Here is an 18,692-nt window from a genome sequence, read left to right as displayed (position 1 = left end):
CCATTAAGCCTGCCTGTTGGGTCAGTTGCACTGGCAGGCATGAGACACAGCCTTTTCTGTGGTGTCCCCCACCCATTACCACTGGGGAATTCCCTCTGGACAAAGGCGTGGATTGCTGCTGTTTCTCTCTGCCACTCCACCTTCACTTAATGTTTCCTTCTGGGAGGAAAGGCGGAATATAAATTGAATAAGTGAATGAATAAATTTCAGCAGAATACCTATTTTAGTAAAGATGGCTTGGTGGGAATGTTCATAAATTGTTGTAACTAGACTGGGCTTTAAAGCAGCGGTTCTCGAAACATTTTGCAGTAGTGGAATCCTTAACTTTGAACAAAACTTTGGCATTGAACCTCTGCAGTAAAATCTTTTTTAAAACTGGGGGGGGGGAAGCGGGAGAGGAAGTTGATTATTGGGAGAGCAAGCAAAGGAGATCCAGCCAGAGCAACTTTTCCAAGGATCTGTGCTGAGATTTTGAAAAACTTTGCTGTCGATCTCCTCTGATGGGAGAGGCTTTAGTTTGACATCCTTAAGTCTTCAGGTGTTATCAGAGAGAGTTCTTATGGCTCCATCAATATTGAAGGAGCAGCATATTTAACCCTTGACACCAGGCTGCAATGCAATAGAAAGTGCTAAGGCGGTGGGGGAAGATGAGGAAATCCCATGACAAGGACTTGAATAGCATATTTAACCCAGTGCTGGGGTAGTGTGTTGTTGCTTACCTGGCTTCCCAAACAAGCTCCTCCTCTCAGTGGGAAACCAGGCAATCAATGCTGTCCTGACCAGCCCGTCAGCTGCTACTGATGTGGAAAGTGCAGGCACAGGAAGAAGGGATTCCCAGGACAATTGCTCAAGTAGTGCATTTAAGCCCCAAGGCTGCAACTCAATGGAAATGACACACTGTGTGTGTTTGTCTGTTTTTAATTCTCCCCCCCCCTTAGAAGGCTTTGCAGACCCCCAGGATCCCCCAAAGCAGAATTTGAGGAAAAACTGCTTTAAGGGTTTGTTAATATTGTTGCTGTTAAATTTTTGTGTTTGTTGTTTTATAATGTTTTAAGTCACCTTGTGTAGGCTGTGTTGAAAAAGCTGGCATTTAAATGATTTTATAAGTAACTTAACAAATCAGGACACAGCGAAGTTTGTATTACCGAGGGGGCGGGGATTGAGGCAGGAAAAGGGTAGATTTGACACAGGCCTAGTTTTCAGTGGCATCCATGTATTTCTTGTCACAGACAGTCCCCCTCCCCCCAGGAAGCGTTACAGATGGAGAAAGGCATTGATGAGAATATACCCCCCTTACTGCTTTCATGCTTTCCCCATAGGCATCTGGTTGGCCACTGTGAGAACAGGATGATGGACTAGATGGGCCAGTGGCCTAATGCAGAAGCTAGGCTCTTATTGTTATATACTAGGCACCAATCCCAGATGCTCACTGTGCACGGAGTAGAACACACAAAGTACTCACAATGGAGAGCAAATTCTCTCGCCCAAGTACTTTCTCTACCATTCTCCAACACTGAAGGAATATACAAGGCACTAATAATATAGGATATTGCACACTTTCCTTCATGCTCATTTTTAGCAATCAGACATTGGACATTTATGTGAAAAGGTAGCTTCAAAGAAAGTACTGAGCTTGACTTTGTGTGTGTGTTTTTCCTCCCTCCCAGAAGATTCAGATTGTGATATTTAGCAATGAGTAATGTAGCGCCACTCACCCAAGGATGCTGTGTTGAACAATGTTGATAAATTGCTTCCAGATATTCCCAAATCACCATCATACTTTTCCCCCCAAACAAGCTTTATTTACAAAAAGTATATGTATTAATTAACACAGGCATGTCAACAGTCCAACAATATATAAACCTCTCTTTATCACTCTCAAAACATAAAAAGGGAATGGAAAACATATTAAATGTAAGTTTGTAAACTTAAAAAACAAAGCAGACTTCATCAATGCATCTTTCATCTAATGTCAAATACTATATTGGTAGTGGAGTTTGGTCACTCGGTTGTATCAAATTCAAGTTGTCGCTTTCACAAAACCATTGACTGTGGATTTCCCAGCAGCAGGGGTGCGAGTCTTAGCAGTGCACGGACTGGCATTCTCAGTGGCTTGAATTTCAACAGCAATTCAGAGAAGCTTGCACTACCTAGGATAAAAATAACAGGAGGGAATGATCATATCTCCAAGTAGAATGCACATACCAAAACAAAGGGTATCTCATCAGTGCAAAGATTACTGCGAGCACAACTAGACTTCCCCCTTCTCCCATCATGCATGTCCTGCACCCTTCCCAAATCTGCTCCAGAGGGTTCGGGAAACCCCTAGAACAGATTTAGACGGTGTGCAAGGGGAGTCCTGTTGTGCTAGCAGTAATCTTTGCGCTGATAGGACACTTCCTTAGCATTATGTTCAATACAATCCAGTGTATTTTAGATGCAGAAATGTAGCTCTTCTTCAGCATAGAAGAGTTTTGTTTTTCCTGTAGTGTGTATAAAATATATGGCTACTGAATAGTTACATTATCTGCAACTGCCATGAACTCATTTTGTTCCTTGCAATATCTAAGATGCTGCTATGGAGAGCAATAGCCTATCAGTTATTGCACTAGCAAACTTAACAGCACAGCTGATTTAGTGACAAGACTCCTGGTGTCAAACACATGGTTTGCACATAAAAGGACTCAGATTCAGTTTCTGGTATCTCAGAGTGGGACTCGGAAAAACCTCTTTCTGAAACCCCGGAAAGCTGCTGCCAGTAAGTGTAAACAATACTACAATACATGGACAAATGCTCTGAAGTGGCATAAGCCAGTTTCCTACCTTCCGAGCACATTGGGTGAAATGCACCAACTTTTGTGCTAGAACAGTGTTGGAAATCTACATTGTTTTCTCAGCATTATTTTTTTTAAAAAGAGTTGAATTTTAATCTTACCTTCCAAGCCTCCAGCTAAAAGCTGCCCTGGTGTTGGGACAGAATGGTATATGAGGAAACAGGCCAACATGCTTAACTGAGATTCATCAGTAGGCTGTCCACTTAAATAGGAGTGCAAGCAGACATCACCTCCAGCTGCAACACACAAGAGAAGTAAGCTCAGGTTTAGCAGACACAAGTGGGACTTGCAACAAAGTGTTGCAGTGTGGAGTGCTCCTGTTCAAGTTTCTAACAAGTGTCCTTCCAAGATACTCCAAGCCATTTGCCCTCTTTTTCCATTTGAAAAATGGTTTCAATTTTCTCCCCCTCTCAACAGTCAATCAGCATTCTGTGGCCACTGAGCATACTCTGTCCACAATTCTCCCCCTCCTTAATATTTGTTCCTAAAGTGTGTGGGTTGTGGGTTTTTTTGTAGTTCTGTAGAGATTGGGTTCCCCAGGACTCCTAATACCTCCCCTCTTGTATGAGGATGGTGCTGTTTTGGCTACTGAAGATCAGCACTTGGAGAACGAGTTCACTATTATTATACAGTATTCCTTCAAATGCATGTGGGGCAGGGGGGGAATAGTCTGATGAAAGCCATATTCTGTAATTCAAAAGACACATGCTGAAATAAAGTGCGGAGGAAGCACATGGCTGCACATGCCAGCCCAGCCCCAATGTCTCTGTCCCTGTGGGCTCCACATTAGACCTTTGTGCCTTGTGGGCAGGAAAGAGAGACAGGCTCTGGTGCTGAGTAGATTCATTATAAGCTCGACGTGTTTCGGAATTATCCTTCTTCAGGAGCTACAAACATTAAAACAAACTAAAATCAGTAACATAGAGACAACACCGTGGTCTGACACATAAACAAAATAATTTTAAAGACCACATTCCATATAACTCACTTTGCATACATTTTAAAATGTTGTCATTATGTTGTATCCTTAAGCATTAACATTAAACTAACATCATATAAAACTGTGCTGTGCAGCTCAAACAAAGCAAATTCTTGTGCTAGCCAGCCACAACATAAAACTCTCTCACCGTCCCCCCCAAAAGAAGATAATGCCCTATACTGACCAGTGGAGATCTGTTTTCTTTACTCTATCCAGGCAATTCAAACTCTTTGTCCAGCTCCACACTAAACGCAAACCACAAACCAAACTCAAATGCTGCTGGTGTCTATAGTGAATATATGGATCAGCTCACCTGCTCAATCACTGCACTTACAAATTTCCTATATGAAATTTGGCTGACTTACTGTAACCACTGAACATGTCAGTCAGTCACTGTAAGTATCAGCTGGATCAGTCAAATTTGTAAGTGCAGTGATTGTTTGAGCTGCACAGCACAGTTTTATAAGATGTTAGTTTAATGTTAATACTTAAGGATACAACAAAATGACAACATTTTAAAATGTATGCAAAGTGAGTTATATGGAATGTGGTCTTTAAAAGTATTTTGTTTATGTGTCAGACCATGGTGTTGTCTCTATGTTATTGATTTTAGTTTGTTTTAATGTTTGTAGCTCCTGAAGAAGGATCATTCCGAAACGCGTCGAACTTATAATAAATCTACTCAGCACCAGAGCCTGTCTCTCTTTCCTGCCTTCAGTTTGGTGCTTTTCCCTTTTGTTTCTGCCTTTGTGCATTGTGGCCAATGTCCTGAAGGTGGATTCTTTGCATTGTCAGCTGAATATACTTAGAATCCTCTCCTGTGCCATCAGACTTCCCAATTGCCCATGGACAAAGCCCCCCTCCCCCTTCAGACCCTCCTACTCAGCGTGGGAGGAGGTGGAGGCTGCAGAGATGGGAATATTGGCGCAGGGCTCCACATTCATTCCCACATGCATTCTTCTGAGTGCACAAGCAGGGTAAGGTGAACAGAAGGAAATCAGAGTTGTTTGATTCTCCCCAGGAGAAAAATGTATTTTAAAAGGATCACCCCACCCACCTGTAAAAGGAGGTCGACTTCCCCAGGATGGTGCAGAGGGATAGTCAAGGTAATAGCCCATCAGTAATCCCCCTTAATGGCACACGGACAGGGCACTCTCACTGTTCAAAGCCCTTGCTCCTTTCTTTCTCAGAGTCCTCTGCATACTGAAAGCTAATATGCAACAGGAACTGGAGGTAAATGAACTCTCTCCCCCCAAGGGAGCATCAGCTGTTGCTACCAAGCTATCCTTTTGGCACCAGTAAATATTTTTAAATTTTCCCAGGCTTCTAAATTTCTAGGCTCTGATTTTTTAAAACCACTAGCAGCAGTAAAATGATGAAACTGAGGTTGTCATACTTTGGACACATCATGAGAAGACATGATTCACTAGAAAAGATAATAATGCTGGGAAAAACAGCAGGAAGTAGAAAAAGTGGAAGGCCAAATGAGAGATGGATTGATTCCATAAAGGAAGCCACAGACCTGAACTTACAAGACCTGAACAGGGTGGTTCATAACAAATGCTATTGGAGGTTGCTGATTCACAGGGTCGCCATAAGTCGTAGTTGACTTGAAGGCACATAGCAGCAGCAGTAAAAATAAATTGTGCCAGTGCGTGGTTTTAAAAAATAGTTCACTTTTGTTGTTTTACTGTTTTTTTGTTGGTTTCATTGTGCAAGCTGCCTTGGGAATATTTAAATGGAAGGGTGGCATAGAAATGAACAAAATAAAATAAAGTGTCAGAAGCCTAAGGTTGTATCCAACTAAGCCACTGCATGAACAGAACAACTTCCACTCGTGCAACAAAACTTCATTGTCCTCTTCTCCTTTCATGTGCCTCTGCACCTACACCCCCCCCAAAAAAAATCTGGTCTGGGAGCTCCCCCAACCCTCCACATACAAGGGGAAGAGAGAAAGGGGAAGCTCCGTTGCACGAGCGGAAGTTGTTTCACTTGCAGAGTGCCTTAATTGGATGCAGCCTATGCATAACCAGATTTTAAATTTTAGAACAGCTTCATATCATGGCATGAACTGAATTGTTTTAAGACTTTCTGTTTGCACGCAAGACTTATTAAAGATTACAAATGAACAACAGGTCATTTGGGGGCAGGAATTCATGCTCTTGGCTCAGATATGCCACCATTCAGAGGAGAGTAATATCCGCCAAGTGAGCAGAGCTTGCCAGACTCATTTAGCAGCAAATACCCTACTACTTTTACCTTGCAGCCATTGATCCAAGGTATTATCAATAGAACACTTCATCACAGGCAAAAACTCAGAGTTCATAAAAAGCCCTCGTTGTGGATTTTTCCTCATTCTCTCCTGATGACTTCTGGAATTAAAAAATTCTAGAACCAATTTTATCTGCCACAAGTCAAATGTCTCTGACATTTCTCTTTTTTCTAATCTTCTTACAGCCTAGCAGAAAAAGGAAACAGAGATGGAGTTAATATAGTCAGAGCAGAGAAATATTTCTTCTTTAGCTATAGATAATTGGTCTACAAAATGATCATATAGAGACGTACCTAAACTGAAGGAAACTTTATGGGGAGTTTGCACAAGGTGACATGATTGCACTATGATTACTCATTCATGCAAACACACCTCCATAGGTTAAAATCAAGACAGAAAATAATGGGGAACATACTATTGAACTGCAGAAGGAATACGAGAACATACCACAAATTGCAGTGATAGTCACAAACTTGGATGGCTTTAAAAGGGGATTAGAAAAATTCATGGAGGTTTCAGCTGCCAATGGCTACTAGTTATGATGGCTATATGCTGCTTCCCGGGTCAGGGATTTTTGCCTCTGAATACCAGTTGCTGAGGACCACAAGTGAGAGAAGACTGTTGCACTCATGTTGTACTTGTGGGCTTCCTGTAGGCATCAGGATTAGACAGAACTTTGGTGTGATCCAGCAGGGCTCCTCCTATGTTCTCATGTCACCATAAAGTAACAATTTCCCTTTAAAAATTGATTGCATAAACTCAACCTAGATGCAAGCATTCTAAAACATAATGTGAAACACATAAGCTACTATTAACTAGAAAGCCAGTGTGGTGTAATGGTTAGACTGTTGGACTAGGACCAAGGAGACCAGGGTTCAAATCCCCACTCGGCCACGAAGCTGACTGGGTGACCTTGGGCCAGTCACTCTCTCAGCCTAACATACCTCACAGGGTTGTTGTGAGAGTAACACCTGGAGGGAAGGGAGACCCATGTTTAAACACCACCTTGAGTTCCTTGGAGGAAAGATGGGATATAAATTAAATGAAATAAATAAATAAATAAACAAATGTTACTAACGCACTGGGAAAAAGCAGAAGGGGAAAAAAAGCAACCACATGCAGAGCCATACTTACTGAGAAAGATTCCATTAGCATACTTTACCTGGTCAATTGCAATGTAAGCCGGCAGCATCTCTGGATTCTCTTGAGTAACACACTCATAGAGGATAGATGAGTAAAGGTCAAACACTTCCTGTTTCTAAAAAGAAAAAAAGAGGTAAATCAGAAAGAATATCCCACACATGGCACCTGCTGCATATTGCAGAGATAGGGATCTTAGAGCCCTCCAGATACTGCTGGACTACAACTCCCATCACCACTGACCATTGGCTATGCTGGCTGGGGCTACAACATCTGGAGGGCCACAGGTCATCTACCCCTGTCATATTGACTACTCTGTTGGAAGCTTAGTTAAATTCTGGAGTGGCCAATATTGTCAATCTTCCCACCCATATTTTCTTTTTTTAACATTAATCCTATGCAAAGACAGGATATTCTAGGGACTTCCCAATACCTTAGCACAATGGAAGATTATCCTTCTTTTTCAGCCTATGTAAAAATGCTCCAAAATAATGCTCTGGCAACTTATTGAAGGGTAAAAGTAACAAGGCTTTAAATAAAATAAAATAAAATAAATAATAGGAGTCAATTTACATATGTGATAGTCCCACCAAACAGCCTCTGTGCGAACATCTCTGGGCTCATGCTTGTTTGCATAGAGAAAATAATGTGTGAAGTAGAAGCACACATGTACCCTACATGATTTTTTTGAAGCTGCCGTGACTGACAGAATCACTGCGGTGAGATGTACCTGGGTTTGAATGTACTTCCCGTTCACATGGTAGCTCCCTGACCCAAATGGGAGCAAGGACCTCTGCAATAAGGTCAATTGGCAGAGCTCCTGCAAGCATGAACCTACCCTAGGAGTTTTGCATGTGTGAAATTAGAATGAACATATGAAGAGCTCTCCTGGATCAGCTAGTAGCCCACCTAGTCTCCCATTCTGTTGTCATAGTGGCCACCCAGACATCTCTGGTAAGCCCATAAGCACAACCGGAGCACAACAGCACTCTCCCCACCTCTTGATTCTCAGCAACTAGTATTCAGAGAAATACTGCCTCTGATAGTGCAGTTCTACTGTATGCATAATAGATACCTGTATTTATTTACCTGTCTGGTTGGGTGGAGCATAATTTCAAGGGCCCTGTCACACTTCTATGTTTTTTTTAAAAAAGCTCTTTCATCATCATATTTGCCAAAGACCTCTTCCTTCCCCACCTTTTAAAAAAAGCTAGGTTTTACAGCTGACAACGTACTTGCCCCATATTTGCAGCTGGTTTGCAAAAGTAGTCAGCAAATGAAAGCAGCGCAGGATCAGAGGTAAAAGCAGAAATAGCTTCTGGCTGAAAATAAAGTGACATTTAAAATTAAGGATTATTTCATTTTTATTGTTTATGGGAAAGTGCACATTTATACCCGTCCTCACTGCAACCTGTCACCTCCCTTAACAAATGCTGCAGCCTCTTTGAATAGCATAATGGACAGAACAGTACCCCTTCAGCAAAAACTTCTCACCTGACAGAGATTTATGCAGCTGAAAAACCTGCTACCTTACCAGCACAGCTGAGCCAACAAAATTGTTCCATCTGAGCCTTTTTGGAGAGAACAAGACAGGCAACTGAAATTCTCCCAACAGCAGTTCAGTTTCTCAGGTTATTTCGCATCGATGCAAGGTTCCACAATAGCCAACACAGCGATTTGGCATCTTCCCAATGAAATTTGCACCAGAATGATGGATGCATCCAGTGTTCTTCACTCAAACTTTGCTCTGGAGGTCTTTACAGATTTCCTAACCCTTTGAACTCCTAAGATGGCAATGCCGTGATACACACTCTAAAGGGCAAGACGGCCCTCTCCCACGGTGAGGTGCTGATTACTGAGGAAAAGACCCCTATAAGCAACCCTGTCCACATTGTTATTCACAGGGGTGCTCACATAGTGTAGCTTATTTATTTAAAATATTTATAAGCTGACTTTTAGGGAAGCTTTCAAACAACATTAAACACAAGCAAAAAAACAAAGCTAATTACAAAAAGGCATCATAAAACACTAATATATACAATACTAAAGTAATAAGATCAGCCATAACAAAAAGCCCATTTCAGATCAGTATGATAAAACCAATTAATCCCCCCCACAAAAAAACCTTATAAAGTCTCCAGTCATTACACTTAACACTAAAAAAGCTAATAGGACCCAGAGGACTGCTAAAAGCAACTTAGCAATCAGTGGCAAAGTACGGCCAGTCACATCTATTGCTAGGAAATGGCCTTGAAAGTTGGAGAAGTTGGCTGCATACACATCATACATTTAAAAGCACATGTTGTTGTTGTTGTTATGTGTCTTCAAGTTGATTACAACTTATGGCGACCCTATGAATCAGCGACTTCCAACAGCATCTGTCATGAACCACCCTGTTCAGATCCTGTAAGTTCAGGTCTGTGGCTTCCTTTATGGAATCAATCCATCTCTTGTTTGGCCTTCCACTTTTTCTACTGCCTTCTGTTTTTCCCATCATTATTATCTTTTCTAGTGAATCATGTCTTCTCATTATGTGTCCAAAAGACTTTCCTCCAAATAATCCTGGAAGTTGTTAAGGGTGCCAGAAATGGTAGCTCTGTGAGGGGTAAACTACAGTTCCTGACATTCTTTAAGGAAAGTCATGTGCCTTAAATGTATGGTGCATACACAGCTGTTGACTCATCCGTATTCCCCCCCCCCTCCAACAGAAGGGAGAGGAGGAAGCTAGGTCTGTGTGCAAAAAGGACCAAAATAATAGAAGCTGCAGTTTTTGAATGTGATAGACAGAGAACAGTGAGAGCTAGCTTTGGAAGCATTTTAGAGTGCAAGTACCTCTCTCTGGGGCATTCTGACATGGAACAGTGGATTTGGCGGACTGCTGGAAAGTTAAGCTGTGCTTTCACCTAGATGCTCAACTTGTATATTTGTAAATAAACTCAAACATTACAGAAATCTCTTGTGATCCGAAGCTCATAAGCACTGCCCTCCCTGAAACTTCCATACTTCTCAGGGAAGAATATTTTCACAGCATTTTCTTGTCCCAAACATTTGGCCATTATACTGCGCTTATTCTGTCAGCTGCCAAAAAAGGAAACCACACCAAACAAGAATAGGAAAATTGGAGTGGGGGAAAACCAAATAAGTCAGAGCTGAACAATGTAATTGGTGCTAACTTTGTTTAGCAAGTTTTATAAATACTTTAGAATCATAGAATAGTAGTGTTGGAAGGGGCCTATAAGAGTCCAACCCCCTGCTCAATGCAGGCATCTAACGTAAAGCATACCCGACAGGTGCCTAACCAGCTGCCTCTTGAATACCTCCAGTTCCTGAATTATTTTTTTTCATGCAGCCTTTCAAAATGTGCTAGAGTTTTATGAATGACAGGTGGGATTTCCAGCATTCCAACAAAGACCAATGAACCAATTGCAGGTCTTTCCAAGGGGCAGAGAAACATTTTGCAACTTGTATTAATTTCCCAATGATCCCAATTCCACCATGTCACTCACCTCATAACCCAATGAAAAATTCAGCTTCTTAATTTTGTTTATTATGAATAATTTTTCTTTTATTCATTGCATATTCTTCTTTATTATTACATATTTGAAAAAATGCAATGAAGATACCTTATATATAGTTTTTGCTTTCATTCACTGTATATTCATCATCATCATTTATTTGGAAAAACAATCCAGTAAAAATCTCTTTGGGGGAAGGACACTTCCTAAGAAGCATTTTGATATAAAGTTCTGCTAACATATATGCATTTATCTGAACTGTTATCTTTTAAACCTTCTTGCATAAGGCCTATGGACCGCAGTGCTAAGTGGTACTTACACTGTTGAAATAAACAAATAATAAATAAAGACATCCTAAGCCAGCCTGTGGCTCTCCATCATACCCATCATCCATGACCAGATGGGGCTGATGGGAGTTGAGTCCAGTGACATCTGGAGAGCCACAGCTTCCTCATCGCTGTCCTAAGGCATTGTTTCAATTATCAGCTTTGCTAGCGTAATTGCAAGGCAGCACACAGTCACTTTCAGCCTTTTTTTTTTTTACTGAACAGCGCAATAAGGCTACCTTGAATGCACGGGCATCCGTGTTCCGGTGAGTGACCGTTTGTGCCAACAGGCTTCGCCAACCCATTGGGTCCTCCTTGTACGAAAGCTGCCCAGCTCTCAATTTTACATACAGGACTCCGTCTTTTGAAAGAATTGATCTGGAAAAGTAAGATTTTGTTGTTGTTGTATCAGATAATAAGTTGTGCATGCACATTCACATACCTTGAAGATAGATGATACTGAAGCATCAATGCCCCAAGCTGAGTCTTAAAAGTGTGGCAAATTACACTCTCAGTTCCCTACCATGAATACCTACATGAAGCACTGTTTGTTTCTGTGGGTTTTTTTTCATCGACACATTTGTATCCCACCTTTCTTTCATCATGCAACTCATGAGGTTCCCAGGTGGTCTCCCATCCAGGTACTGACCAGACCAGACCTGCTTAGCTTCAGCAAGGTGGCTGCATCATGTGCCCTCAGACCATGCACTGGGAGTTTTGGAATAAGGAGATCTGCATGCTTGCTGTGGTATATAACATGAAAGAGAAAGCTAAGAAAGATAGGGGGAGGGGGAGGAAATGTCACACAATGGAAGAGAGCTATGAGGATGCCAAGGAAGGCAGCCAATTACGGATGATGAATCAAGAGACCCTCAAAATATTTCAGGAAGGGGAGATTGAGATTTCTTAAAGGTCTCAATGAGATTTCTTTCTGGGCACGCTATTTGCTTTTTTCAGGGTAGGAACACCATTTTCATGGATTGGTTGACTGTCTGCCCTGATGCTTCCATTTTTGTGAGCCATCTGATTTTACTGCTACTTTTCACCCTGATGACATAATTAAGCAAGTCTGAAAGGCTTGAAAGATAGAAGCATGTTGCATTCCTGTTGTTATTATTTGAATTTTTATTCTGTGTTAACACCTTGCCCCAGCAGTCTGCACTGGATCCCTTTGTTACATGCACAGAGCTGGATCTCATGTGGATTTCATGTACAGAAGGCTCTGCCTTTCAAAACACAGGAAGAATCCACAGGGATTCCATACAAAGAAGAAAAATGCTAGGGGGGGGGAAACTAAAACAGTTAAAAGTACCATATTTGCTTAACACCAGGCACTGGACAACCACAAATGAAAAAGTTTTTACAACAACTGCAGGAACAATCTAAATGTGACTTTTCGTGTGGTCTGCAGAGCCACCACTCTTGTGGGGCATCATACTGTTATGCAAAACCTTCATCAGGACTACTCACTTTAAATGGTGTGTGCCTTTGCTTAAATCAATTAGTAGTTCCCAGTATCGAGGACCTTTCACTCTGATCTGGAAACATAAAAATATTTCAGTTATACAGAAAACTATACGTTAGATAGGATCAATGCATCACTGGAGGTGTCACTCACAGACACAGGTTTTTCAAGTGCTCCCTTCCAGCAGCCTCAGGGAGATCTCTAGGAACTGTGCTCTATAAGACACAAAAGGCTGCACCTGGAAGAAAATATTGCCCTCTCATCTGTGCATGAACAGAAGTGCTTTCTGGGAGTGGAAAGATGAATCCCAGTCATTTTGCATAGCACAAATCTATCATCATTATAGTTGAACTCTTTAAAATACAACTGGTGTTCTGAGAAAGAAAGGTGTTTTTCCTCTTATTCAGCTATTTCTGTCCTACTGCTCAAATCATGAGCAGAATTTATTTGCAAAAGAGGAACAACTAAGTGAAAGTTGCAAATATGCTGTGAGTGCTCTCCCCACCTCCACAGCAACTGTATCAAACTGTCACATTTATACACATACAAACCACCTTGGTTGCAACAAGGTATGTTAAAATGTAGCCAAAAGGATCTATTAAACTGGAAACAGAATACCCCTTGCCTGGTAGCCCTAATCACAGGTTAGAACAACTCGTAGACATAGCTGATGTGCAAATGTAAAATGACTGTAAAAGTTCATCAGCAAGCAGTAATTTCAAATCAGTTTCTACTTGCCAGAAACAGGCTCAAGAAAGGACCTGAATTATCAAAGGAACCAAAAAGCTCTTTGCTACTCATTAGTTAGCAAGATGTTTTTTCAACCCTCCAGCATAATATTTCTCGCTAGGCTAACTGGTTTGTTTACCACTTTGTTTCATGGGTCTGTTAGCACATAAAAGCAGTCTTCCCCAACTTGATGCCCTCCAGATATTTTAGATTACAAGTCTCATCAGCTCTAGCCAGCACAGCCATGTTACTGGGCAGTGCTGGGAGTTGTAGTCCAAGGCCACATTCACACCATACATTTATTCCAGTATTATTCCACTTTAAACAGCAATGGCTTCCCCCAAAGAATCCTGGGAGGTGTAGTTTGTGAAGGGTGAGGTGTTAGGAGACAATTCCCTTAGTAGTTTAACAGTCAGTCCCTCTTCCCAGGGAACTCTTCACAAACTTCACTTTCCAGGATTCTTTGGAGGAAGCCATGGCTGTTTAAAGTGGAAGAATAGTGGAATAAACGTGTAGTATGAATGTGGTCCAAAACAGCTGGAAAGCACCAGGTAGAGCAAAGCTGCCATAAAGCAAGTTCTGTTATATACCTGCTTCAGCAAGTGCAGTTCAGGGAGAAGGGTGGGCGCCATTAGTTCTTCGGTTGTTTCTTCATACCACTGAGTTCCCTTTGGAGGGGGATACAAAAACCACACACACTTCAGTCACGTTATTCTGATATATGATGGAAGAAAGCACATTATAGCCACATTAGCTCAGACTGACTGTACACATCTGGGGTGGGGAACCTTTCTCAGCCTGAGGGCCATATTCCTTTATGAGCAACCTCCCAAGGACCACATGCTAGAAGTGGGCAGGGCCAGAGGCAAAAGTGGGTGGGGCAACAAATATGTTACTTTTGTATGTTAGACTACTTTCTACACCCACTCGCATATCCCTCTCTGTCCTCCATGCAGACAAGCAAGAGCAGGGGTGTAGTCGTCCAGGGTTTGGGGGGTCTTAGACCCCTGACCTTTTGGGCAGCAGGGTCCCAATGTCTCCAGCATCCTACAAGCTGCTCAGCATGAAAGGGGAGTGTGTTTGTTACTGAGAAGAGCCTTCTAACATGCTTCCTTGTTCTCTCCTGCTGATTGGAGCCAACCAAAAGAAAGGAGCTGAGTCAGCCACTGAGAAGACTCTTTGCAGAAGCTAACAATCTCCCTTTCATGCTGATTGGCTCCTGGGGTGTCTCTTATTGTGGGAGAAAGCATTAACAAGGATCTTATTCTCAACCCAGCAGCAAAAAGGGGGGAGGGCTGTGGCTGTGGCAAAGGAACCCTGCACTTCTGAATTTGACGCTACACTACTGAGCAAGAGAAGTTATCAGAGTTCAAAGACACGCTCCAGCCGAGCATAAAACATTTGGGGGTGTGATGCAGGGTCAGTTAGTAGTATGTTCTGGAGAGGGGGAAGGTAGCATAGGGAGAGTTCCGAGGGCCATAGAAAGAGATTTTGGAGGACTGCATTTGGCCCCCAGGATTGAGGTTCCCCACCCCTGGTGGAAATCTCTCCAAGTCCAGCAGGGCCACACCACATGGTGGCCTGGCTATTAATAGCAAACAACTTAGGAGGAGACAGTCTTCTCCACCATCCTGTTACCACATTTCAGAAAGTGACGTGCCCATCCTCCAGTCCAGTAACAGCGCACGGCAAGGTGGCAAGGCTGAACAGGAGTGGGCAACTTTTATTTATTTATTAATTTGCAAATTTAACAAAGAAGGGAAATAAAAAAGAGAAAATATAAATAAATATACTAAAGTTAGAATAGAAAAAAAATCCAGAAAAAAATAATATGTGAATAATACCAACAGTAACAGTAAATCACCATCAGTTTATATTACGGATACAGTAACCATCAGCACATGCATCTTAAGTTATACATATACGTTAATATAAGCCCTGCAGATGTCCAAATAGGTATCCACATGAAATTGACATCCATGTGAATTATGTTCAAAGGCAACCAGGGCAGCAAGGTCCTCAGACCATTGCAAAACAGGAGTGGACAACTTAGGAGACTGTATCTCCCGCCTTCTACTCCCTACCCAGATTTCGCTCCCTTCCTTCAATAAGAACCCCACAGAATCTGTCCACCTTGTAAGTAACCTCTAGCAGCGCATAGCAAGGAGTATCTGTATCCACATCCACAGGGACAAGGAGCCTGGGTTCTGCTGCAAGGACGTAGAGATGCCGCAAGGCCTGAAGGTGATACCTGCATGTAAAGACTGCCATTACTACATGAAGGTTTTAAGACTCCATCCTTCATCTGACTGCATTCATCAGACACCTGAGAATCGAAACAAAGCTGCCCCAGTACAGAACACATTATCTGCAGCTGGACCAAACTGTTTTCTAGAATCTTTATTTTATCCTCATCTACTGGTTAAATCTTACCTGTTATCGGTACTGTGAACTGGGAAGTGAGGATAGAGCGCACAAAGAAGAGCAGCGATTGAAGAACGGGAAGTGCTAAGTGAGTACCTACAAGAAAAGTAAGATACAGTAATGCCTCAGTTAAGGAATCCTCCCAGAACAAAGCTCCTTTTATCAAAGGCTTTTTTAAAGGTGAAACTGACTAGCTTTGCTTTGCTATGGACAAACTTTCAAGCCTATGCCTTTGCTTTAAGGTGAACCTGACCAGCCTGTGTCTATGCTTTGCTATCAATAAACAGATAAGCCTGTGCCTTCGCTTTGCTAGGGTGAAACTGATCTCTTGCTTTCTCCCGGGGTTGGGGAGGGAAGGATTCGATACTATTCAGGGGAGGGAGCTGGGTAGGCACATTTAAAGCCCCTGTTAAAGTTGTCCCCACCATCTGTGAGCAGGTGTAGGAACCTATCCCTATTCTTTCAATGTTATTCCTACGTATGGTTCCAAAGTTTCTGTTGAAGAAGTAATGTCCAGGAACACATCTACTTTGTTAACTGAGGTATTACTGTAATAAAAAATCCTGCTTTTATTATTGAGGCAGTAAAGAGCACAGGATTGCTACCTACACTTGAAATACAGAAATTGGGGACAGGCTGTTAAGGGTGCAAAAACATGCAGCAAACTAAAGATACTGTACAATTTAATCAGTGGATGTATGCAATATGCACTTCTATGCCAATAAAAGGCTGTAAGGTGCTGTCTTATACATCAGGCCATTAGCCCATCTAGCCTACTGCTATTAAATGTGACAGGCAGTACTAACTCTCCAGCATTCCATAGAATCATAGAATAGTAGAGTTGGAAGGGACCTATAAGGCCATCAAGTCCAACCCCCTGATCAATGCAGGAATCCAAATCAGAGCATTCCCAACAGATGGCTGTCCAGCTGCCTCTTGAACGCCTCCAGTGTCGGAGAGTCCACTACCTCTCTAGGTAATTGGTTCCATTGTCGTATGGCTCTAACAGTTAGGAAGTTTTTCCTGATGTCGTCGAAATCTGGCTTCCTGCAACTTGAGCCCATTATTCCGTGTCCTGCACTCTAGGACGATTGAGAAGAGATTCCGGCCCTCCTCTATGTGACATCCTTTCAAGTACTTGAAAAGTGCTATCATATCTCCCCTCAGTCTTCTCTTGTCCAGGCTAAACGTCCAGGCAGAGGGTTGTCCCCAGCTCTGTTGCTGAATAGCCTTTTCACTGGTGATGCCTGGGATCAGACTAAAAGCATTCACTTTACAGTTGAGGAATGGCCCCTCCCCACTGGCTTGTGTTAACAAAATGTATTTGCATAAATGTATCTTGCATAACTTATTTTTCTTCCAAGAACTAGTTTTACAACATAATTTGGAATTACTACAGCAGGGAAGAAATAAAGCTCCACTTCTTGAAACTTACAAGGTTTCTTATGCTAACAATTCAGAGACTGCATGCAGATGCTTTGGCCACAGCTGCTTTGGTTACAAGGCAATAGAAAAATATTTTATTCATAATAACGTGATACATTTCTGCTCAGCCTTGCTCAGCATTCCAGATTATCATCAGACACCTGTCTTGTGTTTTCAATTTTGTTTTCTCCCAGGTCATTAAGGACTGGAAACTTGCTTTCTTTTTAAAAAAAATTAAGCGACTGAAGTTCTTATAAGGCTAAAGCTTAAAACTATTTTTATGCTCATGTTGTGGAAATGACAAATACACATATCTCCATTTGTAGCTTTAGTGAATGCCAAGAATGGCAGAGAACTTGGGCTCCTTTGTCAGTACAACAGCTGGTAACCCCTTGCTACCTGGATGTTTATATGCATACTAACACTGAGGAGGAAAGGGTTGGTTTTGAAATATGGCATTACCTTCCCCCTCCCAAAAAAAGGAGTCCAAGGGCCATATGATGGGCCATATGAAATCCATAGTTCATCTCCCCACCAGTCTTCTTGTGCATGAAACGACAGAGCTGGAGGACCTTCAAGTTTCCAGATCCTGCCATCACCATTGCAAGGGAGAGCAACACCACGCTCAGGCAAGTCTCCAAGTTGTAGTGACCTGCCTTGATACAGAGAGGAGACAAGCTGTCAGTTCCACTTTTAGCTTCTAAGCAGGCAAGAGATACACAGTCCCAAGCTCAAGGAAGAGCCTTACTCAGAACTTATTTTTTCAGCGCAAACCTATGCATGGCTCTCATTTGGTTCAATGGGACTTAGAGGAGAAACACGGTTCTCTAACAACTTTCTCCACACCATGGATAATTTTATTGGCATCAGATCCAGGATGGTGCAGTGGTTAGAGTGTTGGATTAGGACATGGGAAACAAGGGTTCGAATCCCTTCTCAGCCGTGAAGCTCACTGGCTGACCTTGGGCCAGTCACTGCCTCTCAGCCTAACCTACCTCACAGGTTTGTTGTGGGGATTAAATGAGGAGGGGGAGAACCGTGTATGCCACCCTGAGCTCTTTGGAGAAAGGTGAGGTATAAATACAATAAATAAATAAATACATCTATGTTATATACGTCTATCATGTCCCCCTTACTCCGTTTTTCTTCAAACTACAAAGTCTCAAATGTTGTGGCCTTTCCTCTATTGGCAAAAGGTAGACCTCTGAATGATTTGCAGTTGATCAGCAAGTGTTTCCCAAATTGTTCATAAGTAGCAATATGTCTATGTAAATGTGCCTGCTGAAGTGAAGAAACTTTGGGGGGAATTCCAGGAGTGGATTTGTGAACGAAAGAACTGTGAGTTCACTTGGCGTGTGCACATGTACACACACACACACACACTTACTTCACCAATGTTCTGTGGCAAGCTCTGTACAAGTACTTTTTCTTGCTCTCCAAACAATTGTTCATTTGGCTAGGGGAAGGACAGGAAACTGCAGTACTTGAGGACTTGTGGGTTGGGGTGACACCCTAATGAACCCCACAAAAATTTCAACCAAAACAGTACTATAAAATCTTGGGTTTTGTTTTACTAATGGTGA

The 18,692-nt window shown here is 42.1% G+C and overlaps 1 protein-coding gene across 8 annotated transcripts in view; it reads right to left on the bottom strand.

Annotated features, from left to right (window-relative positions):
- Positions 1–1,791: 1,791 nt before the first annotated feature.
- The window catches only part of ANAPC1 (anaphase promoting complex subunit 1), an 83,229-nt gene continuing 66,328 nt past the window's right edge, over positions 1,792–18,692 (bottom strand). For 7 of the 8 annotated variants that reach the window (XM_061625529.1, XM_061625533.1, XM_061625534.1 and 4 more), the window contains 11 exons: positions 17,572–17,765; positions 15,694–15,780; positions 15,394–15,511; positions 13,851–13,928; positions 12,537–12,604; positions 11,306–11,444; positions 8,461–8,547; positions 7,248–7,343; positions 6,073–6,271; positions 2,936–3,070; positions 1,792–2,150 (listed from right to left, as the gene is read on the bottom strand). In XM_061625529.1, coding sequence (XP_061481513.1) covers positions 2,035–2,150; positions 2,936–3,070; positions 6,073–6,271; positions 7,248–7,343; positions 8,461–8,547; positions 11,306–11,444; positions 12,537–12,604; positions 13,851–13,928; positions 15,394–15,511; positions 15,694–15,780; positions 17,572–17,765 — 1,317 coding nt within the window. In that variant the 3' untranslated portion in view covers positions 1,792–2,034. Of the gene's footprint in view, positions 2,151–2,935; positions 3,071–6,072; positions 6,272–7,247; positions 7,344–8,460; positions 8,548–11,305; positions 11,445–12,536; positions 12,605–13,850; positions 13,929–15,393; positions 15,512–15,693; positions 15,781–17,571; positions 17,766–18,692 lie in introns of those variants that run through there. The other variant, XM_061625536.1, reaches the window with a different exon arrangement.

Source organism: Rhineura floridana, chromosome 4 (genome assembly GCF_030035675.1).
Source record: "Rhineura floridana isolate rRhiFlo1 chromosome 4, rRhiFlo1.hap2, whole genome shotgun sequence".
Taxonomy (NCBI): Eukaryota; Metazoa; Chordata; class Lepidosauria; order Squamata; family Rhineuridae; genus Rhineura; species Rhineura floridana.
Note: the sequence above shows the minus strand (reverse complement) of the source record. Positions and strands in the feature narration are given on the sequence as shown.